Source organism: Acinonyx jubatus, chromosome D2, assembly GCF_027475565.1.
Source record: "Acinonyx jubatus isolate Ajub_Pintada_27869175 chromosome D2, VMU_Ajub_asm_v1.0, whole genome shotgun sequence".
Classification (NCBI taxonomy): Eukaryota; Metazoa; Chordata; class Mammalia; order Carnivora; family Felidae; genus Acinonyx; species Acinonyx jubatus.
This window is the reverse complement of record NC_069393.1, coordinates 58,623,158-58,646,357: the sequence shown is the minus strand read 5'-3', so window position 1 is coordinate 58,646,357 and position 23,200 is coordinate 58,623,158. Positions and strand designations below refer to the sequence as shown.

The 23,200-nt window shown below is 46.3% G+C and overlaps 1 protein-coding gene across 11 annotated transcripts in view; it reads left to right on the top strand.

The window, feature by feature from the left end:
• FBXW4 (F-box and WD repeat domain containing 4) overlaps positions 1–23,200 on the top strand; it is a 77,979-nt gene that overhangs the window by 13,183 nt on the left and 41,596 nt on the right. For 8 of the 11 annotated variants that reach the window (XR_008292292.1, XM_027062908.2, XM_027062907.2 and 5 more), the window contains exons 2-5: positions 5,699–5,794; positions 8,421–8,606; positions 9,073–9,205; positions 14,082–14,176. Coding sequence is in view for 9 of the 11 variants with exons in the window: in XM_027062908.2 (XP_026918709.2) it covers positions 5,699–5,794; positions 8,421–8,606; positions 9,073–9,205; positions 14,082–14,176 (510 nt within the window). In the remaining 2 variants the exon portion in view is untranslated. The remainder of the gene's footprint in view (positions 1–5,698; positions 5,795–8,420; positions 8,607–9,072; positions 9,206–14,081; positions 14,177–23,200) is intronic. The other 3 variants (XR_008292293.1, XM_053207605.1, XM_053207609.1) reach the window with 1 other exon arrangement.

Sequence of the window (23,200 nt, the reverse complement as noted above, 5' to 3'; positions counted from 1 at the left end):
CAATTATGTGAGAGACAGATACAGAAATATATTATGTGATATATATATATATATATACATATATATATATCCAAAGTACCATCTATTTACCTCTTCTGACATGTTGTTTATAGAGACATAATTTTCTGTAGTGTCTCTTCACCTCTACCTTTATAAATTTGACTTAGCTTTAAAATTACCATTGCTTGCTATAGTCATTTCCAAAATGTTTTGCAGTCCCCACATTTGTCATTTCTAGTGGCAATATATTCCATTGCATTAGTATACTGGTCTCCCCCACAGACAAACATTTGGGCTATTTCCAGGTTTTAGCTCAAATATATAGCCACAACTATAAATATCTTTGTAAAAATATATTTTTCTTTTGAGTTATTTCTTTGTGATTTAGTGCTCAAAGCGGGAATGCTGGGTCAGAAGCTGTCATTTAACAATTTTTCTCGACAGAATTCCTTTCTGAAAGACTGTACCAGTGTGCTACTAGCAATATATAACCAAACCCAAACCTTTCTATCAAACCAAAGCCAGTTTCTGGTTTTTCCATGTAATAATAAATGTGCAGTGGCACTTTAATAATTAGTTTAATATGCGTGTATGTGTTAATGTTGTGGGATGTTTCCCCAGTGTTTCGTCACATGGACACCATGTGATTGTTCTTACCTGCTGTTGGGTATGGTTGACAGGGTATTAGAGACAGGATGTAATTCCAGTAAATCTTTATCTGCCCCTTAAAAGTTTTAGAGGTACAACTTGTACCTATAGTATTAATTGTTAATATTCCCATACTCTGTTGTTTTCATTTTAAACTCTTTAACATTCTGCTCAGCATGTATGTATGTATGTATTTATTTTTTAACATTTATTCATTTTTGAGAGACAGACAGAGCATGAGTGGGGGAGGGGCAGAGAGAGAACGGGGGGAGACAGAATCCAAAGCAGGCTCCGGGCTCTGAACTGTTGGCACAGAGCCCGACGCCGGGCTTGAACTCACGAACCGCCAGATCATGACCCGAGCTGAAGTTGGATGCTTAACCAACTGAGCCACCCAGGCACCCCAGTGTTGATTTTTTTAAGTTTATTTATTTATTTTGAGAGAATGAGGGAGGGAGGGAGGGGGCAAGAGAGAGAGAGAGAGAGAGAGAGAGAGAGAGAGAGAGAGAGAAAAGAGAGAGAGAAAGAGAATATGAGCAAGGGAGGGGCAGAGAGAGGGAGAGAGAGAATCCCAAGCAGGCTCTGGGCTGTCAGACGCTCACAAATGATGAGATCATGACCTGAGCCAAAATCAAGAGTCAGACACTTAACCCACTGAGCCACCCAGGTGCCCCACTTGGGATAGTATTTAAAATTTAAACACTTTAGGGGCACCTGGGTGGCCCAGTTGGTTAAGCTTCCAAGTTCGCTCAGGTCATGATGTCACAGTTCGTGGGTTCAAGCCCCTCATCATGAGGCTCTGAGCTGACATCTGAGAGCCTGGAGCCTGCTTTGGATTCTCTCTCTCTCTCTCTCTCTCTCTCTCTCTCTCTCTCTGCCCCTCCTCTGTTCACACTCTGTCTCTCTCTCAAAAAATAATAAGTAAATAATAAAATAAGTAAATACAAATAAAATTTAAACACTTTAAAATCTTCCAGTTAAAAAACTTTTATTTTTTATTAAATTTTTTTTAATGTTTATTCTTGAGAGAGAGAGAGAGAGAGAGAGAGAGTGCACGTGAGCAAGGGAGGGGCAGAGAGAGAGAGGGAGACACAGAATCCGAAGCAGGCTTCAGACTCTGAGCTGTCAGCACAGAGCCTGATGTGGGGCTGGAACCCATGAATGGTGAGATCATGACCTGAGCCAAAGTTGGAAGTTTAATTGACTGAGCCACCCAGGAGCCCCGAAAAGCTATTTTAAATTCACTTTCATTTTGCAAGGATTTATTATATTATTTATGAGATGTAAGAATCTAAATCAGTTTTTTTAATCTATTGATTTCCAGTTTTATCACCAGCATTATTATTTTAATGGGTATTTTCTTGTTCACCAAAATATTACATTGTAGAAAAATTGGAAAATATGTAAAAACGCAAAGAAAATAAAACACCCGAAGTTGGCTACCCACAGTTAACTATTTTAGAGTATATACTTCCCATGTTTTTTCTAGGCATGTATATTCCTCCTCCTTCTTTCTCATAGGTTGGGAACATGGTATACAAACCCAATAGCACTGATGAAGTAGAGATTTCTTTCCTTACTTTAAAACTTTACTTTGTTATATATTGGTTTATATCAGTTTGGGTCATTTCTGGCTTTCTGTATTTAAGTTGCAGTATCAGCCAGTTTGCTTATTGCTTATTTCCAATGTCGTCTTTTTTTTTTCCCCCGACGTCTTCTAATTGGATAGAATACAGGAAGTACAATTGCTTTATCAACAAATGCTTATTGATACTTACTATGCATAAAGCATTAGGTAAATGAAAACAGTTCCTGGCACATCATAAACGCCACATTAAATGTTTGTTAAATAAATTATCTTTGGAATTATGATCCAGAGAGATTGAAACATTCTAAATCATTTTTTAAATAGTGTTCAATGGGATTAACTAAACTGTATTTACTATGCTGAAAGATTTTCCATAGTAAGGTCTGAAATAAAAATATCGGGGCACCTGGGTGGCTCAGTAGTTTGGGTGTATGACTCTTGGTTTGGGCTCAGGTCATGGTCTCACAGTTCCTCTGTTCGAGCCCCATGTTGGGCTCTACGCTGGCAGCGTGGAGCCTGCTTGGGGTTCTCACACCTAAATAGAGATATAAGGACATTTATAACAGCAGTATTTATAATAGCTAAAGTCTGGAAGCCCTTTAAATGTGAATCAGTAAAGGACTGGTCAAATGATGATTGAGTTACACAATAGAATTCTATGCAGCTGTTAAAGAGAATGAGATGGATCTTAATGTATTGATATGGAATGCTTCCTGAGATGTATTGTTAAGTGAAGAAAGCAATGAGTAAAATAGTGTACTATTTTTTTTAATTAGAAACTGGGTATATGTATAAATACATACCAATATAAATGCATCTACAGTATCTATCAGTCTATTGGCATTTTTTTTTTTACCCTGTGGATGTATCATTTTGTTAATCAAAAACAATTCGTTTATACAAATGAACAAATGAGATGAGATCAGGAGGTAGATAGAGTATTATTTATCCAGAAACGGATTAGGTATCTTCTCTTTCTGCCTACCAAAATTATCCTTTTTAATCTGTATTTGTCATAATCTTGTAAGCAGGACTTCACGGCTGCCTTTTGGTAAAGGGTAGTCAGTGTGAAGGCATAGCAGAGACGGGAGGAAATGCATGTTTCTCTCTTCTTTTCTCCATACACCTGGTAGTTACCACTCCGTGTCCCAAGCAGTGTACCCTGTACTGTCCAGTGGAGCAGGCCAAGGAAACACAGGGGAGCTGTGGGGGCCTAAAATAAAATTTTCTTTTAAAAAAATGCTTGTTTGTTTAGAGAGTGAGGGAGGGGCAGAAAAAGAGAGAGAGAGAGTCCCAAACAGGCTGCGTGCTGCCAGTGCAGAGCCCCACATAGGGCTTGATCCCACGAACCATGAGATCATGACCTGAACTGAAATCAAGAGTCAGACACTTAAGCGACTGAGCTACCCAGGCGCCCCCTAAAATGAAATTTTCAAATTCTTGCCCACAATTTCAGAATTCTGTCCCAAAGTTTACTTTCAGAGTGGCTTTGAGCTCTTCTCCCTATCCCCCTACCTCTCCAACCAGTCACAGACTACACCATTCCTACGCTGATGTGCTCTCGTATTCCTGGCTGCTCTATTTTCCTCACCCAGAAAGTACTACTGACACCCCTAACATTTTCTTAAATGAAAAATTTAAAACAGCAAAGTTGAATGAATTATTCCACAGACACTTATATGCCCACGACCTAGATTCTACAATGAACATTGTAGTGTATTTGTGTTATCATGCATTTCAAAGTGAGTTGCAGATATCAGTCCATTCCACCTGTAAACACTACAGTATGCATGCATACAATTGACTGGTATATATATTAGTTTATGGGTTTATATACAGGGGCTCCTGGGTGGCTCAGTCGGTTAAGCGTTTGACTTCGGGTCAGGTCATGGTCTCATGTTTCGTAAGTTCAAGTTCCACATCAGGCTCCATGCTGACAGTGCAGAGCGTGACGGTGCGGAGCCTGCTTGGATTCTCTCTTTTCCTCTCTCTCTGCCACTCCCCTGTTCACGTGCTCTCTTTCTCTCTCTCAAAATAAATAAATAAACTTAATATTATATACAGCAAAATGCTCAAACTTTAATCTTAAGTGTATCATTTGGGGCATTTTTTTTCCCATTTGATGCATTTTTCGACAAATGCATATACACCTGTGTAACCCAAATCCCTTTAAGATTTAGACACAGAATGTTGCTCCAGAAAGTTTCTACATGTTTCTTCCCAGTCAGTCCCCTTCCCAGTGGTAGGGTTCCCAGTGGTAATCACTATTCTGATTCTTCCACCATAGATTAGTTATCCTTCTTAATAATGCTTCACAATATCCTTCACATAATAATAATCCTTCTCAATATCCTTCACATAAATGGAATCATACAACATGAACTCTTTTGTGTAAGGTTGCTTTCATTCAGCTTTTGAGATTCACCCACATTACTGTGTATATCAATAGTACTTTCCTTTTTATTGCTGAGTAGCATTCCATTGTATGAATATACATCATGGGGTGTTTGGCCATTCTTCTGATGGCTGCCTGGGCTGTTTTCAACTTTGGGCTCTTACTACTAAAGTTCCTGTGAACATTCTTGTGCAAGTCTTTTTGTGGGTGTATGCTTTCTCCTGGGTATTTGCTAGGTCATAGAGTAGGTATATGTTTGGATTTATAATAAACTGTCAGACATTTTTCCATGATGGCTCTACCATTTTGCTTTGCCACCAAGATTGTAGGAGAGTTCCTTACTGGCCTTCAAAAAATATATATGCATATATATATATTTATGTGTGTGTGTGTGTGTGTGTATAATTATATATACATATATAAATGCATATACAATATATACATATACATATGTATACAGTTATGCATATGTATTTATAATTTCTTAGTATTTTCTGGATATAAGCCCTTTGTCAGATATATATTTTGTGAACATTTTCCCCCAGAATGTGGTGTGTATATTCATTGTGGTAAGCAAAAATTTTAAATTTTGATAAAGTCTCATTCATTAGAGTTTTCTTGTATGCTATTGCTTTCTGTGTCTTAAGAGACCTCTTCCCAGGCCCCAAGTTGCAGAAATATCTTGATATATTTTCCTCTATAAGCTTTATAGTTTTAGATTTCATGTTTAAATCTGTTTTGAATTAATTTTTCTGTATGGTGTGAGGTAGGAGTCAGAGTTTACTTTTTTCCTTATGGATAGCCAGTAGTTCCAGCACTGTTATCCTGTCTCCATTAGATCGCTTTGGCATCACTATAGACACTGTAAAGGACAGGCTCTTCTCCTTGGCTTTCTTGGTTATCCCAGTGTGGAGAGAGAAAAGCTAATCCTTTCTCATGTCCTAACCCTGTCACTTATATCTAGATATATCCCAGATACTCCCAAGTTCTACCTCACAAGCCTATGGAATTTTCTCTGGTTGGCAATGAGTTGTAGTGACTGGATTATCTGTTCTGTCTGCACACAGGATGGCCAATGTCCCAGTGAAGGAACGGGTGAAGGTGTCTCAGAACTGGAGGTTGGGGCGCTGCCGAGAGGGGATTCTGCTGAAGTGGAGATGCAGGTAAGTAGCCTCTTGATTCTTTTTTTTTAATTTAATGTTTATTCATGTTTAAAAGAGAGAGCGTGAGTGGGGGAAGGGCGGGGGGGGGGGGCGGGGACAGAGGATCCAAAGTGGGCTCTGCGCTGACAGCAGAGAGCCTGATGCAGGGCTCGAACTCATGACCTGTGAGATCATGACCTGAGCCAAAGTCAGATGCTCAACCGAGTGAGCCACCCAGGTACTCCTTGACTCTTTCAAAGCTACCTGGGACAGAAAAGCATGCTGGGAAGTAAAATATCTGGTCTTAGCTAGAGTGTAAATGTGCCTGTCTTGGGTGGTGTGGCACTGGTGATCCTTTAAACATCACAAAGCAGGCACCAGAGGGACAATTTTTTTCACATTGGTAAAAATTGCCATCAAATGTGCTTTATTTAAACAAATTCCACACGTTTATGATTATAAAAATAACAAATGTTTATTGTAGAGATTTGAAAAACTAGAAAAGTTTAAAGAAGAAAATAAAACTTATGTATAATGCAACCACTCAGAGGTAACCCCTATTAACTTACCTCATCAAAAGAGTTAAATGAAGCCAGTATTTCAACCCATCTTGTTTTATAATTATTTTTCTTTAAATCTACTCTACAGAGTTATGCTTCACTCCTGGTGTCTGTTAGCCCTCTCCCCTACTTTATTAAGAAGGCAAAATAGGATCTAAAGGCTTGGCTGTAGATGTTACAGGAGATAGAACTCAGAACTGCTAGGAAATTTAGACAGTGGCTTTGGACTGCTAATGCCACAAATCTTATGCTTCATTGATGCTACATTATTTCATAGTTATCATCTGACTCCCTGCCAAGCAAGTGCTCCTCGATGATTGGTCGGAATGGTTAAGGAGCATCGTGGTTCCTCATTCCAGGTTGACCTGTGCTTGTGCTGAGAGATACTGACGGGCTTCTTCATCTGATGACCCCTTCTCTCTTGCTTGTGTCCAGTTCCTGCTGTTTTCATGGCTGGTGGTGGCTGTGAATTATGCGGGGGTACTGGTCATGGTGGTGACTGTAGAGAAACTACTAGGGAGAAAGACAGATTTTTATGATGAAAAACTGTACTCTCTGCTTCCCGCTTTTGCCTTTTAATATCAGAAAGTAGAGTTTATTTCTCTATCAAGGTTTTGTCCCTGACGTCTTTTTTGGGGCTGGTTTCAAAGCAGTTTGGCAAATAAACACACAAAGCCGTTACCAGGCTGCCCTGGGATTCTCCACCGTTCACCTGGCATGAACCTGGTTTCTTGTCCTCGGCAAATGGCTGTTTACCAGATGGCTCTAAACACATGCATTCCAACCCCTTCTGTTTGCTCCCCACTTGAGTGTGCCACAAACTCGTGCAAGGGGATGTTGAAGAGGGAAGTGCATAATGAGTGAGAATGTAGGCATCGCTACCTACTCAACACATGTTCTATATAATATATGCACACACTTGTAAAAACCTCCTGAGCAGAAACTCAGCTACTACAAAGTCCAAGCTGCATTTAATGGCCCGTCAAGTCAATTTGCAGAACTTTTCCACATTCCCATGACGCTTGTATTAAGGAGTCTGGGGAAGAAACACAGCCCAGTTTGCTCAGACAGGCTTGGCAGTGGGAGATGGTGTCTCTGTAAATGGGGATGAATCAGCCATCCCTACGCCTTGCTTGGGACCTGGTAGCTCCAGAACTACTCCAAAGAGTAGGACAGGCTGCTGGGATGTCTGCCTTGGGGAAGGGGCTTAGTCCCCACCAGAGAGCCTGGGGTCTGGCAGAGTCTTCTTTCTTCTTGAGGCTCACTCTGTGCCATGGGACTGGCCTGTGGCTTCTAAGCTTTCTTCCTTTTGCTGGATTGTGGAGGGAATCTTTAACTACTTGTGGATTTCTCTTATCTGCTGCCTGGGAGAGCTGACTATTTCTCCATAACCCCCGAACTGTAGCAGACTGCTGCGAAGCCGTTTTTCCATTGCCCCACTTACCCTCTAATACCAAAACGTAGATATCCCCTGTGTGGAGCTGGATATGTAACCAGTACATTAGCATCCTTTCCTAAATGGCTTTATTCCTTTCACTTATAAATGGCCCCTTTGCTCTAGCGGGATAAGGGAATGGGGCTTCTCAGGGCTCACTCTTCTCTTTTCTCCATCTGCTCTGTTGGGAAAGAGGTATGTATGGGAGTCTTGGAACCTCGAAACTTATCACTTAACACTTCAAATCAGTGAGGATGTGTAATGAAAGAAAATCACTTTCTCTGGGTAGAAGATTTGTTTTTGACCCTGTCCATGCCCCAGTCATTATAGTCGCTGAGCTCTGCCTACCCAAAAGAAATCTAAGTTGCCAGTAATTCAGGTCTTAAGCATTTTCCCATTAAAAGTGATATTTAATTGGTCGTTTAATTCTGACTCTGTCTTAGAAAGTCCAGAGAAGATTAGGTTACTACAAAGCTCAGTCTCTCTAGTTGTCTGAGGGTAGCCTACGGGGAGGTAATTTTAAAGGAGAGGAGGGGGGTAAAGTGCAGGTTATTCTCTCTATGTTGAGAATCGGTCAGCCTCTCTAAAGATTGGAGTCAACTTTTCATGCTGTATCTTGATGATCTTTAAATTGTGTTTTATATCTCTGCAGTCAGATGCCCTGGATGCAGCTAGAGGGTGATTCTCTGTACATATCCCAGGCTAATTTCATCCTGGCCTATCAGTTCCGCCCAGATGGTGCCAGCTTGAACCGTCGGCCCCTGGGAGTCTTTGCTGGGCATGATGAGGACGTTTGCCACTTTGTGCTGGCCAACTCGCATATTATCAGTGCAGGAGGGTAAGTGCCGCAGAGTGCTCCTCCTTCTTCCTTAGCATTCTTCAGGGAACTTCTGCCTGCCTGCCTCTCACTTTTCTGTCTCAACTCCAAAGGGATGAGGAGGGAGACCATAAGAAGAGGGAGTGGTTTTTTGTTTTTTTTTTTTCCATTTGAAGCAGAGAGATTTACCAAAGGCACTTAATAGGGTTAGCCAGAGAAGGAAAACAGGAAGAGCCTTTAATGAAAAGTGAAGCTGGTTTTGATACTCTCGAGGGGGAAATTTGTTTTGTCTCTCAGCTCTGTTCAGCCCCAAGTGTACTGAGGAAGTAAAGTTATCTCGAAGCTCAGCACCTTATTTTGAGCTGAGTTGCCTAAAACTTAGCAGATTTGGACATCACTAGAGATTCGGGCTGCTTCCGTAGCTTTGTTCTCTTCCGACAGAGAGAATAATTGGCTATTGGGGATGGGCTCCTTATTTCTCTCCTAGAGATGGGAAGATTGGTGTTCATAAGATTCATAGCACCTTCACTGTCAAGTACTCGGCTCATGAACAGGAGGTGAACTGTGTGGATTGCAGAGGGGGCATCATCGTGAGCGGCTCCAGGGACAGGACGGCCAAGGTGAGTGGTGTCCCCCTTAGGTACTGTTATTCCCTCCTGTCTATAGGGAGTGGGGTGGGAGAGGGTGGATAGGGCCTTGAGTCTTGGGATTGGCTGAGGGCATGGGGTGGGGGCAGCAGGGGGACAACATGATAAAGGACTCACTTATGTGCCTCTGGCATGCGGCTGGCCATGCCAGGCTACATCCCTGCCAGCTGGCCTGAGAAAGGAGTGGACAGTGGCTGGGAAGCTTGCCACTCACTTGAAATGTGGCGTGAACTCAAAAACAGAGGGCCTGGCCAGCTTTTCCTCCCTGAGCTGAATTTCCTCAAGTTTGTGGGTTGAGTTCTGACCCCAATATTTTATTTTAAAATCTCCCTCCTTTTGCTTGCTTTCTGTTTAGGGAGGTTAATTTTTCACCACCTTGTTTATAAGCAATCAGGCTGATAATTAAAATGTGTTTTTACTGCTTCTCTGGAGAGTGATGTGGTCAGTAAGCAGTAGAAAGACGAAGAGAGAAAGGCGTTTTTGGTGCGTCATTGCCAAACTGCCTGGTCTACGGTCAGACATCTGCCAAGGCAAAACAGAATGAGGTTGAGAAGTAGTGTGACCTCTGCTTTATGGACTCCACTCACCCACGTTTGGGTCAAACAGGCCTCCACCAATGACACAGAGAAGAACTTCTGTCTCCATCCCTGTGTCCCGCAGCCCCAGGCAGGGCCCGCACACGCCTGGTCCTTTGGGGCTGCCGTGGGAACTCTGCTGACAATTAAGCTGAGGTGCAGGAGGCCTGGTAGTATCTTACTCGCCTGTTTCCTCTCAGCATCTGGAGATCATAGCACCAACAGGAGCAAAATGCCTGTTCGTGTCAGCAAACGGGCCTCTGAGACACCTAGGGAGGGTCTCAGGAGAGGGCAGTGGCACTTTTTATTCACTAGCTTTTCTGACTCCACGTACCCTCTGGTGATTACTCCTTCCTATAAACATGCCACCAATTGATATAAAAAGAAGGGCTACGTATGTTCCTTTCTATTTACGGAAACTTCTCCTCCCTTGGCTATTTTCTTCCTAACACTTTGCATTCTGTCAGAGAGACATGCACACCAGCACAGGAAGCCTGAGAAAAATCCAGAAAACCTTTGAACCAACTCGGAAACTGAAGTTCCTATTGCCTGTTTCCCATTCCGTCCACCCTATCCTTACTTCAGGGTTCTGATTGGTTGCTGTCGTTTTACCATTCCTTGAAAAGACACTGGCCTTAACTTGCTGTATGCCTCAGAAATAAATTTGCATAAAAATCTTTTTGGCACATGTGGCCTAAATATTCCCATCTCCTGGCATCTTCCTGTCATGGCTTCGAGCTTCCCCTGGCTCCTTCTTCTCAGTGACGTCTCTTCTAGTCTCTTCTCTGTGGTCTGATACCCAGAGCAGCATAAACTAAGCTTTATGACCACAGGTGGCAATTCAGGGGGATGGGCTGCTATTCTAGTCAGGGGACAGCATCTTTATTTGGGATATTGGATTTGTTTCATGTTTGAAGTACTAACGCATTTAGTGGATTCGATTTTTTTTAAGCGTTAAAACAGGTACTTTCTAAATTCTAAAATTGTCACTGCAGCACATCGTATTCCTTTTGAGGATTTCTTTTAAGACAGTGACGGAATTCTCCCCCCGGGTTCTTCACCTCCAGAAAACTGGTCGGCTGTCTACGGGCTCCCTGGTGACTTCTGGGCCCGCTCATCTTTTCAGACTTCTGGATGCTGCTTCTGTTCCCACCATGTGGTTGTCTCTGCCTCTAGCCGCCTTCGTCTTCCTGACCCATTTGCACACTACCCACAGCCAGTCTTTTCTAGCCAGGTTTCCACGGCTTTTCGGTGGCTTCTGCAGTTCTGTAGCTGCTTCTAATATGCCCAAACCTATGCAAGAACTTAGGCAAACTCATGTTTGCCTGTAAAGATCTATAGCCTGTTTGTTGGGAGTTCCCCCAAATAGCTACTGTGTTTTAGGAAAGAGATTGTTTTATTGGGGTGAAAGGAACTAAAACATTTTCTTCGTAAGACTTCTGAGTTCTGAGTTAGCGATTGCTCAGATTCTTCCTCTCCCTGCCCCTCCCCGCCCCTGCCAACCCTACTTTCAAGCTTATTGAGACTCTGTTTGGATTGCCCCTCTGGGCTTTAGTGAGGCCAGCCCCATCCTGAGATGTGATAGGAATGTAGGAATATTCTTCATGGGCCTGGGCTGGTTCTGACCATTCTTTCATTGCCTCCTTATTTCTCTGTTCTTTCATTCATTCTTTTAAGTGCCAACTGTATGCAAGGCTTAGTGTACAAGGCAGTAGGGTTTTTCAAAGGTAAGGAAGAGACTGCCCCTCTTTTTAAGGGGAGCTGAAACATGCGTGCAGTGGCTGTGAAGCTGAGCGCAAGTGGCCAGGACTGTCAAGTGTAAGCCTCTAGGGCCAGAGAGTTCAGGGGTGGAGAGATCACATCTGCCTTGAAAGGGGAGAATTTATGAAGGAGGGAACATTTGAACTTGGGTTTGTTTTTTCTTTTTCTTCTTTTAGTTATTTTTCAACGCATAGATTTGCTTGTTTGTTTTGTAACTGTATACACTGTAACCAGGCACAATGCTAAGCCCTTTACATTTGTTCATTTTCTCCGTTTATCCTTTAGGTTAATTTTATCCCTACATAATTATGCTTGTAATATATTGTGGATAGCCAATATACCCTACTGTATCTATTTTATAAAGTTTCCTATTATTATTACAAATTATTTGTGTCATCTTTAATGGCTTAATAAGTAATAAGAACCACCATTGTTGGGTGCCTAATACCTTCCAAACACTGTGCTATTACTGTGCCAGGTGCTTTATACATATCTTGACATTTCTGTAGCCCTCAAAAGATAGGTATTATTTCCCATTCTACACACGAGGAAACTGAGGCTACGAAGTCCTGAAATATCCCTAAGATCAGAGAGGATAAGTAACAACTGGGTTCAAACCCAAATGGGTCTGATTCCAAAGCCCATGCATGCTCTTTCTGCAACCATAGGCTGCAGGGAATATTTTTACCACACAGGCTTCTCTTTGTTTTGGAATTATTTTCTTAGGATAGAATCTCAGCAAGAGAATTACTGAGTGTAAGGCTTCGGTCATTTTAAGGGTCCTGATACATATTGTCAACTGCTTCTTAAAAGGACTATGTAAATGCCCACCTCCACTGAGATATGTCTTTTCCAGGGAAGGGTTTGTTTTGGATTTGACCACTGAGGGTGAAAGTATGATCAGCATATTGTTGTCAACTCCTGTCCCTCAGGCATCATGACACTCGGGTTTGTGGGTTTCCCAACATCCGCTCAGAATTGGCAACATGCCTCCCGGAGGCCAGGAACCTTGTTCTGTGGTTTGTACGGTGTTGGAATCCACCAGCCCGTCCCGGGGGGAGGGGGTGGCACTGGTGAGTCCAGGACTGGAGTTGTCCCCATAGATGTTGTAATCAGAGTCCTTAGTGTCTCCTCACCTTCCAACCCGCCTCCTGGGGAGTTCGCATCTGAGGAAAGGCAAACCACTCTTCCAGGCCTGGACTATCTGAAAGAAGACAGTAGAAACGCCTCTAGTTACTAGCAAAGGGGCCTGATTGTAGATCCAGAAGAGTAAGCCAGAATCATGGCACTCCAGGAAAGTCGTGGTATTCACTTTTGTTTTCTGCCCCTCCTTGTTCAGAATCTTCTTAAGTTTATTTTCTTTTCCCTGTGTTGGAAGTAACTCATATATACCTTTTATACATACACAAGATCGAAAACACTTTCTCCTTTTATGGGGAAGACATGTCATGTGACCCCAAGAAGGCAAGACCACCCCCACTCCATCACCTGCCCCTTAAATTCAAGGAATGTTTCCTGAAAGTTCTTCCATCTAAGGTCCTGACTGGCTTTTGTGTGTTCCCCTTATAGCACGGCAGGGACCTTGAGAGGTCATTGATCCATCTGGCTGCCCCAGGATCCCTCCTTGGCTGCTGTCTGGGACAGCCCTGTACATTTGAGGCTTCCTTTCTGTTTGGTTAGAGGCTTATTTCCCTGACTGTGTCATCTAGGGTTGGGTGAGGTGAGGGGGGCCTTGTGCTTAATGGGAGATTTCTAAATGCACTGGCTGCTGAGAGGGCTCCCTGAGTGTTGATTAGAGTTAAGCCCGGAGTGGCTGCTAATGTACATTCCTGACTGATAGGGACCAGATAATGTGCTCCAAGCAATATTTTTAACCTGTAGGAGATATGGAAGCTTAAAAGAGTTAAGCTTTTCTGCTACTTTTGGTGACACTAGGTGCTAAATTCCCTGCCGACATGAATAGCACTGGATCCTGGGCATTATCAACAAACAAACAAGAACATACCACCTTCGTGCCTTGAAGCCTCTCTTCTTCCTCCGTTCTCCCCTTCTCTTGTGTCTTCCTTTCTGCTCCTCTCTCTTAATTCTGCTGTAATTCTGTCTTTGTTCCCCCATACTGTGCCTTGATCATCCTCCTTCTCCCTACCTCCCAAAGGAAAATCTGGGTGAGAGATAGGAAAGAGGAAAACCCACCAGCACGAGGAGGTTGTTGAGAGAGGCAAGCCGCACCTGCTCACCCGGCTTCATCACGTCTCAGCTGGAGTGTGGAGCTCCTGATTCCCTGCTATAAAATTGGGTGGTGAAGAGAGCTCTCAAGTGGATGTTGAGGAGGGCGGTTCTGCCTGGGAGTCAGGTAGGCGAGCCGGAGGCTGGGGAAGCCCCTCGGCTCATACGTTGAGCTCTGTGTCTGCAGGACAGAGAGGATTCTCCACTTCCCCACCGCCCTGGGGATGCTCACCCCACGTCCCAATCCCAGGCAATGCTGACGAGAGCATCTCTTCTGCTGTTTCCAGGTATGGCCTTTGGCATCAGGCCGGCTGGGGCAGTGCTTACACACCATCCAGACCGAAGACCGAGTCTGGTCCATTGCTATCAGCCCATTACTCAGGTAAGGGAGACGTTTTTGGATATGGTTTTGTCCTGTATAATAATGCTTTTCTTTTATGAGGTTGGGTGGGCTAGAAAGCTCGTCCACCTGCATATTCCAGGTTGCTTTAAGCCTCTCTCCTGGAGATTTTGAAAATCCTCCAGAGACCTAAGGTGTGTGGCTCACATCATATATGTGTGAGGTGGAGACAACATCCCAGGGGCTAACTTCCTGGGCGTCTACCCCAGAAACGGTGAAGGAAAAGATACTGTTAAAATGTAACTGACTCCAGTTGTTACAAGAGTGCCCCTTCTGGAGCATATGCTCTCTGGAGTCGCTTCCAAAGCAGAGGCCTGTTAGCACTCCTGGGAAGTGACCACACCGGCCAACCTGCTCTCACAACCCACATCTGTGGTTTGTTCCCCTTGGAAAATGTCTTCTAGAGTATCGCTTACAGAGCTGAGTCATCCGGAGAGGCGTGGGGCCCATGTCCAATTGGGCCCTCATCCAGAGACATGTATGCGGGGTAGATTGAGCATCATAGCAGACATGCCAAATTTTTGGTGGTAGCCTTACCTTCCCCCTTGGCCTGTCTGTATTTCTGTGGCTTCACCTCTAAGTGAGTGAGCTTTGCATCCTGACTTCTGCTTTCCAGGCTTTCTTGAACCAAGGCTCTCCTCCCCAGCGGGGTACATAGACTCTCTCCTGCACCTGCTCCGTCAGGCGGTTTGTTTTTCTAGGGTCTTCCCCCTCACTGCCTTCGTCCCTCACTCCCCACCTAACGAGCAGTGGGAAAGCTGGGGGGCTGCCACTCTTCTGCCCTGGGTTTAAGTCTGTCGCTCGTTTTACGAGAGAGTGGGTTCCCCACCTTGCTCAGCCCCCTTCAGCCTCCTCCTCCTTACTCCACGGAGCCTGCACCCCTCCTCCTGTCCCCTTCTGCAACTCCCTTTCAAATTTTTTTTCTTTCTAAAGAATTAGAGCCGATTAGCCACGTCATTAATTCTTCAATTTGACGGCTGATATAGCAGGACCTGAAACACACTGCTGACCCCAGAGAATGGAGACCCCGTTCCTTAGCATATTGACGATGAGAGAAGTTAATTAAAATTCCACAGAGCGGAGGTGTCGGCTAACCTATAAACCTGTCGCTGTTCAGAACAAATCATTCTAGCAATCCTAGGAAAGCGGGAAGGCAAGACCAGCAGGGAGTAGAGAGGCCTAAGTGTGTGGGAGCGGAGGGCGGAGAACAGAGCCGTTGAGCACTGTCTTCTCCGCAGTTTCTTTCCACTGCTGCCCGTTTGAAAGCCAGTTGGTCAGGCTTGGGGGCCTGTGGGCTGGGTATGTGTGAGGACTGAAGGGACCTGTGGGAGGTGGCAGATGGGCTGGTGACTGTCCTGTGGACTTCTGCTGGCTTTGGACTAGGGAGAGCTGGGGTGGGGCCGGTGGTAGAGGGGAAACCCTTCAGGGCTGGAGATTTAGGCCAAAGAACACGGCCAGGCCCTCTCAGCGCCCCATCCCTTAGTCCTCTACTCCGGCCACCTCTCTGGAATGTGGTAGGCTACCCTTTCACAGTAGAGCACGTGTTGAAGCACGTGTTCACTTTAACAGTTGAAGATCGTGTCTGTGAAAGAGGTTGAGGACAGAGTCTAGCCCGTCATTAAGAAGCATTTTCGAATACAGTAAACGGAGTTTTGTTTTGGCCACAACCTGCAGACTGGCTTTGAGGAAGGACTTAGCTTTCTGACAGTACTAGCATTAATCTACCACAGCCCGCACTACTAGCTGCTGCTGAGCATTCGCCATTCGCCCTGTGCCAGGACCTTTGCCGAGTCCTTGATATGCTTCATCTTCAGTGAAAACCTGGGTCTTTTGTTTTCTCCTTCTCCTTCAGAGGCTTCTTGTCCTCTTGGTGTCCTGCCTTGGCCCTAGGGTGACGCTCACTCACTACCGACTGGACCATAGTTGTTTGAGATGACCTCTTCCCCAGCTTGACTCTTTGAAAATAGTTTGCACTTGGGGCTCTGTCTTTACTAGAGGGCCATGGTATATGCTGCTGTTCTCTCTACCCCATTTTCTTTTACCCTGAAAAGTACTGGGGTAGGGATGTTTTGTCCTATTATTAGATCCATTTCTTCTCCCTGCGTCCATGAGTTTGAACCTTTCAATGAGCTCATCCATTTTCCCAGTCTGGGGAGACACTGCCTCCTAGCCTCGGGGTCTGTGCTGGAACACTGGGGTTCTGCTTTCCCACCACCAGCAGGGTAGCCTTGGGAAGCCATGCCCTTCTCTGAGCCTGTTTCCCCAACTATTAAATGAGAATACAGTTTCCTTTATAGGCTTTACTAGATTATTGTGAAGATGACCTGAAATAATGAGTAAGAAAATGCTCTGCAAAGCCAGAAGGGCTATCCTTATGGCAACCAGAATCTCTCCTCTTGAGGATAGCCTTTGTTTCAAGGCTTTAGTTGCTGTTTCTCACACCTCCAGCTTTGCCGGGGGCTTCTCCTGGCCCTCCTGGAGTTCCCCTCCTCCTCAGCAGTCTTCTTGAGGTAGGAACTCTGCAGGAATCTCTTTCCTTCCCCCCCCCCCCATAGTGTTTCTGTCCTCGCTGTCTTCTCTTCCCCTCCCTGCCACCTTCTCTGTTGAGTATGGTCTTTGGTATGTATGAGTATGGTCACAAGTGTGGCCACTAATAGGATGTGACCATGAACTTCTCACGAAGAACATGAGTGGAGGTGGGCAGCAGCTGTCCTCTAGGTCAGGTGTCCCTGGGTTACCCGACGACGTCCCAGTCTCTCACTGCTCCCTTGTACCTCTCTCTAGAAGACACCTGAATGGTTAGGAGACTGGCCGCATCCCTTTTCTCAATCTCTTTCTTCTGTTGAAAACCATTTGTGAGAGCTTTGCGTCGTATTTATCTAGATGCTGGGGCTGGCTGCCTTCTTTCCTTATGTGTGTGCTTAGACACTTGTAGCAGGAAGCAGGAAACCTCAAGCCTCCGGCTTTATTTGAGGTGCTCCTGCTGGGAGAAAGCAGGTATTCCGTCCCATGTCCACATGTCACCTTTCCTTCCTTCCATGACCTTGAGTTCTTGATCCATAAACAGCCATGGAGGGTGATATTTAATACCAGATATGTGCTTAAAGCTGTGTTTAGGTACTCAAAACCACAGAAGGAAAACCAGTAGTCTCCACAGGAGGGTGGCAGACAAGGGCCTTTTTCTCTACCTCTTGTGTGCCCTCCTACCCGTCTTCTTGCCCTGACGCCAATAATCCTGTTTTTAAGATTCATGACTTACAGGTGAAGCCCTCCTGTAGCGGAGGCCCAGCCTGGAGCTTTTGATGAGTGAGAGAAGGGCTGTGGGAGGCTCACCTGCGGTGGGAGGGTATATGTCTGGGTATGACTGCGGATCTCACAAACAACCTCCCCAGGTCACGTTGGATGCCGAGCACTTTTCCATGAGTAACACAGAAATGCAGAGTTTTAAAAATGTGCAATAAGTTTTGTTGCCACTTAAAAATTATTTCCAAAAGGAAACTATTTCCAGCTGAATAAAGTTGGCAAACACTCAAGAGTGAGGAAATACAGAACTGTTGAAGACTCCATTTCCTTCCCTCTGACTTTCTATCCCTTCCTTCTTTCCTTCCTCACTCCCTGTGTAATGACTGAACTTGGTATGTGGAAGCTCCTGTGAGGATCCTACTCCGTGGAGGGGGGGGCGGGGGGGCAGGGGGGCGGTGAGATGGGCATGTTGCTGTAATGGCTCCCAGCTGATACTAAGTGCTCAAAACTCAGCCATCTCCGGTTGAGGGGGAAGGGGGTACCACCACGCCCCTCCCCTGCAGAGGGAGAAATTGAGGCCCAGGGAAGGCGGACTCAGGGCACACGTGGCATGGGGCAGAAGAGGTGGCAGTTGGTGCTCAGGCCCCCAGCCTGTGGCCCGGACTGTGGTGCGGAGGGATGGCCACAAGGCAGGCCCCAGGTCGCTGCTGTGCCTTCATCCACCGGCACGGTGGACGGAAGTTGTGGCCCTTGAAAGGCTCTTGGGGCCTGAAGAACATTCGCTCTTCCTCGAGGCCCGAGTTGAGGTGGAAGGGTGGGGGAAGGCCCTATGTCCTCGAGGCCTGGGCTCAATCAGGCAGCCGTGAGTGCTTGTACCATCCCAGGAGTGTGAGCGCTCGTCGAACTTCGGTTTGCACAGCGGGGGGTGGGACCCTAGTGATGAAATGAATCCGGAGACCCACTTGTCCTGTTTGCCTGCTAGGGGAAGAGTAAGGAGCCCACAGCTCCCCCTTCCTCTGCAGACACCATCTTTATTGCCCTCCAGGAGAAAGGAGGTGTTGCGCAGAATCCTTTCCCCATCTCCCAACAACACTTGCTATCGTGTGAGTGAGTGTGGTCAGGAAGGCTTCCCAGGACACTTGGGTTTTAATCCCTTCTCTCGTGTTTCTGTCATTGGGGAAATATATGAGTGGTATAGGTGTAGAAAATTGACTTTGCTGTGTTATTAAATATACAATATAATTTTGTGTAACTTTGCTCACTGTGGTGGCCTGTTTGTTTTTTGGGGGAATAGTCCAAGTCTGCATGAAATGTACCGATTCAAATTTGTAAAGTGAGTTGAGGCCTCTGGGGGGTTTTGATGGAAGAGCGGCCCCCTCTTGCTTCATTTCTCCCAGAGGTGAGGCAGAGTCTGGAAGGAAAGCAATCACTGTGTACTGTTCGGGGAGAGGGTGGGTTTCTGGGGAGAGCAGGGTGTTTGTTCCAGTGGCTACAGGGTTTACTGTGTGTTGTGTGTGTGGTAAACGCATATTCACCAGCCTGTTGAAACACACCTTTCTTTAGTGAAAAGTAATTGCATCTGGCGTTTTCTCTGACCGAGAGGTTTGAAAGATTGGAAAAAGAGACAGCCAACTTTCAGTTTGGATTCTTTTGGTTGCCAGTGGCTCAGCAATCCTTTGGCCCTAGACTTCATAACAGAGCTTTTAGGGGAAGATGAGTCAAAAGTAAAGGTCGTCTCTCTGAATTTTGCCTTTTCTGGTTGGCGATGGAGAGCTGGGTTGTGAAGAGGATTCCTAATCTTGATAACCTGAAGAAAGACTCTGATGGCTGGCTGACTGTCTTGCTTTACGTTGTGGCTTGGCCTGTGGCCGACTTGATCTTTGCATCCTGCCTTCCCAGGACCAGGGCAGGGGGAAGCTTCCTCTGGGGCCTGTCTAGGAAAAAGAGACCTTCCCTAAGCAAGGAACGGCTCAGTGTCCTCCTTTGCCAGGCTCGGAGCACACAAGAGGGAGCCTCCTGCATGTGGTGGTCCTGGATGAGAGCGTCAGAGGCACAAAGACACCAGGGAGGGGCCAGGGGCTGGCTGGAACAGGAGGTGTGACACCTGGAGAAAGGAGGAAGCTCTGGGTAATCCTAGATGGGTCCCCTGGTCCAGCCTGAAATAACTGTAAGTTGGAAAAGGATCAGTGTAGGGATCCAGTTGAATCGGAGTCTAGTCCTGCTGAATCTCTAGGGTGGCGGGTGCCGCACAGAGTTCACTGCCCGTGCCGAGCCAAGCCTCTCTGGCGGGTGCGAGTGTATCCATCAGTAGCAAAGACGAGATGCCACAGGGGTGGGTTTCACTTCCTCAAGACCCTGGATTTCTGCCATTACCCAGGGCAGGACGGGCACAGGGAGGCTCATGTGCTGAGCTGCTGGCCTGAGACCAGCAACCCAACCAGCCCTGGCTGGCCCGGGACCTGTGTGTGGGAGCCACTGCTTCCCTGGCCAGCAAGGTTGGCTCAGTTGTCAAGAGCTGATTTAAATAAAACACCACAAATAGAAACAGAGGCTACTGCAGAAGATGGGATACTGCAGGTGCAGAGTTGTGCATTGAGACCCTACCTGTCCTGACAGGGATACATTTCCGTCCCTCAGTCTCTGTTAACGTCTTTGTTTCTCCATCTCTCTGTCTGTCTCTGTCCCTCTCCCTCCCTATCTCTCTCTCCCTCTCTCTCTCTCTCTCTCTCTCTCTCTCTCTCTCTGTCTACATACCTAAGCACTGTTACGTGCTGGACCCTGGGGAAGCGACAGTGAACTAGACAGCACTGTGTGACCTCAGCTGGGGGCACAGCACATCGGAGGGGCAGGTCTTCCTCCCTTTCTCCCGCTGCCTGCCCCTCCTGGCTCGGGTCCCCGCCTGCACCGCTGTTTCTTCTAGTCCTCCCTCATCAGGAAGAGACCATGTCCTCTCCCTGCCTCAGCCACAGCTGACTTCTCCGGGCTGTGCGCGCAGCGTGCCTGTGTTTTTTCCGCCTTTGATCACTGTTCTGCCAACAGATAATTTAGCAATCACATCCCAAGGTGGAAGCACGGAGTTAATGTTAAAATTAGTTGTTTTTTTTTTTTAATACTCTTTAAACTTTAGTGGGTGATGAGGCAGAGAGGGAGGCGGGAGGGTGAAGGGGAGCCATAAATTCTGTAGCTGGTGTAGCTGTTCTCTGAGCAGCCGGGAAGCCTCTGATGTCTCCACAGCACTTTCATTAACATTTAAATTAAGGGTTTGTTTTCCAGTCTGTTTTATAGGCTGGGACCTTTCATGGCCTGTCACATGCACCCCTCCCCCCCCCCCCCCCCCCCCCCCCCCGCAAGTGTGTAATTGTAGCCACTGCTCTGTCCTAACTGGGCTGCAGCCGGAGTTCAAAGGGAATTCCTGGAGATGGAGCTCTGGAGGAACAAGGTGTAACAGTCAGGATGTGGGTGTTCCTTCTGAGCTGAAGGTGCTGTGGAGGAGCTCTTTCTCCTCTGGTCTGACCTGTGCTTTCTTCTGCTCTTTCAAGGGACACACTTCAATCTGACCCTGACCCCTCCTTCCCCTTCCTTCCCTGGGGCCACAGGGTGTGTGGGAAAGGGTGCACCCATAAGTGCTTTCTCCTTCTATCACAAGTTAGGGCCTGGGACAGATGGTTCTAAGATACAGATCTTCATGCTTATCTTCCTCCTTTTGATGTGTATGTGTGTGTGTGTGTGTGTGTGTGTCTGTGTGTGTGTATGTGTGTGCGGGCGCGCATGCCCGCGCGTCCAGAATACTTCCTCCTCAGAGAAGCAACAATATAAAAGAGATTGCCATCTGAGAAGAATTTATAATAGGGCCCTTTGCTCCTAAAAAGTGCATTCTAGCACAGACAGATACCGTATGTAGTTGTTAGCTCTGAGTGTACACATTTGAAATAGCTTACTGATTTAGGAGACCATCTGAGACCTGTTCTCCAAGGTTTTGGCATTCAGAGGAAGGAAGTTCTTCTACACCCTCAACGGAGTGAGTTTTTTTCTTAATTTTTTTTTAATGTTATTTTTGAGAGAGAAGGAGACAGAGTATGAGCGGGGGAGGGGCAGAGACAGAGAGGGAGACACAGAATCCGAAGCAGGCTGCAGGCTCTGAGCTGTCTGCACAGAGCCCGTTGTGGGGCTCGAACCCACAAACTGTGAGATCATGACCCGAGCCAAAGTCAATGCTTAACCGACTGAGCCACCCAGGTGCGGCCAGAGTGCGTGGTTTCTAAGCTTCCTTTCATACTGGTATATCTGGCAGCATTTGAGGGTGTTTTGAAAAGACATCCCTGCTCTGGTCTCTGTCCTTCCTATCAGCATCCTGTTGATGTGTAGATGATGAGAATGTGTCCCAAACACCCCAAAGCATCTCCTTAGTTCATAGCTGCTGCTCGCCAGCTGGAGTCCCTCTCTAGACAGTGTCAAGAGGGGCATTGGGTGTCTTTCCTTCTGTTCAGAGGCTGAGAATCCTCTTTCCCTTGGAGCCCTGACCTTCTTGCTTGAGTCGCCGTATCTTTGCTCCTTCCTTCACGAATCCACTCAAACCATCCGTGACTTATTTGCAGGATTCAAGATAGTTGAGTGTCTTGTCCTCCTGTTCCAGGTAACCTCGTCAACAGGTGGACACCCTCATGCCTGGAGTCCTGCCCAAGAGGAGTGCGGGAGGAGCAGGGGCGACCCCTGTGCAGGTGCTGCTGGGCTCAGATTGCAGGCTGGTGTCCGGGCCCCGCCTGGTGGTGATTAATCTGGGACACGGGCCGGCAGAGGCCCAGCCAGGGCAGCTTTGGTCCCTCACTGTGAAGACCTTTGGCTCGGACACTGAACTGATCTCTGTAGCCTGCTTCGGCTTGAGTTTGATCTGTCAAGGCTAAAGAGGAACCTGATGGTGGGGCGGAAACTTCCAGCCCTGTCTGACTTATGGCACTGATCCGTTCCAATGGCCCTGTCATGATAATACTCGTATATTTAAGAAGATTTCCCCACCTGTTAGCTGTAACACTCAGATCAGTCAAAAGAGGCACTTTCATGAAATCTCTGTGCTTTTAGTTTCTTAGGCCAATGGTACTTATACTTGTAAGCAGATTAGGGGGTGGGGTAGGGTTTGTACTGGGCCCAGGTGAAAAAGGCATTGATGGGATGTGGCCGGATCAGTAGCATAATGTATGTTTGTGTACTGGGGGAGGAGGGTCATGTCAGGGGGAAGGATCACCCCATCCTCCTGTAAGTAGGTGGCTCTCAGGCCATTTGGGGCAGATTTTGGTATTCAGTTTGGAGTCAAGTCTTAAGTTCCTTGTTTTCCTTTTCATTTTAAACCACATTTTTTGAAAAGGTGTCCCTCTCTCCCTCACCACCTTTCCATCTACCAGAGTCCTGGTTCCTGGGCTCTCCAGCTGGCAGTCCACAGTATCCGCTGTATTTCCTTCCTTCTCCGAGTTCAGGACAGTCCCACATGGCCCTACTTGGTCGTGGGATTAAGACCCACCCGAGAACAGGATTTCTGCTGCTCATGACCGTTTTTGTGTGTCAGTTCCTTTATTCTAGTACTTCCATTGGGGGGTTAGGAGCTGGGGACCTAAGAACTGGGACATTTTCCTCACACCATCAGAAAAAGAAGAGACCCCGATGTATATGGCAGCAGTGGAATATGTTGCCACCACTGATCTGAGGAACGGCCTGTAAAGATGCTTAGAAGGCCTGTGTTGACTCTGACTCTAAATTTGCTGTGCTGACTAG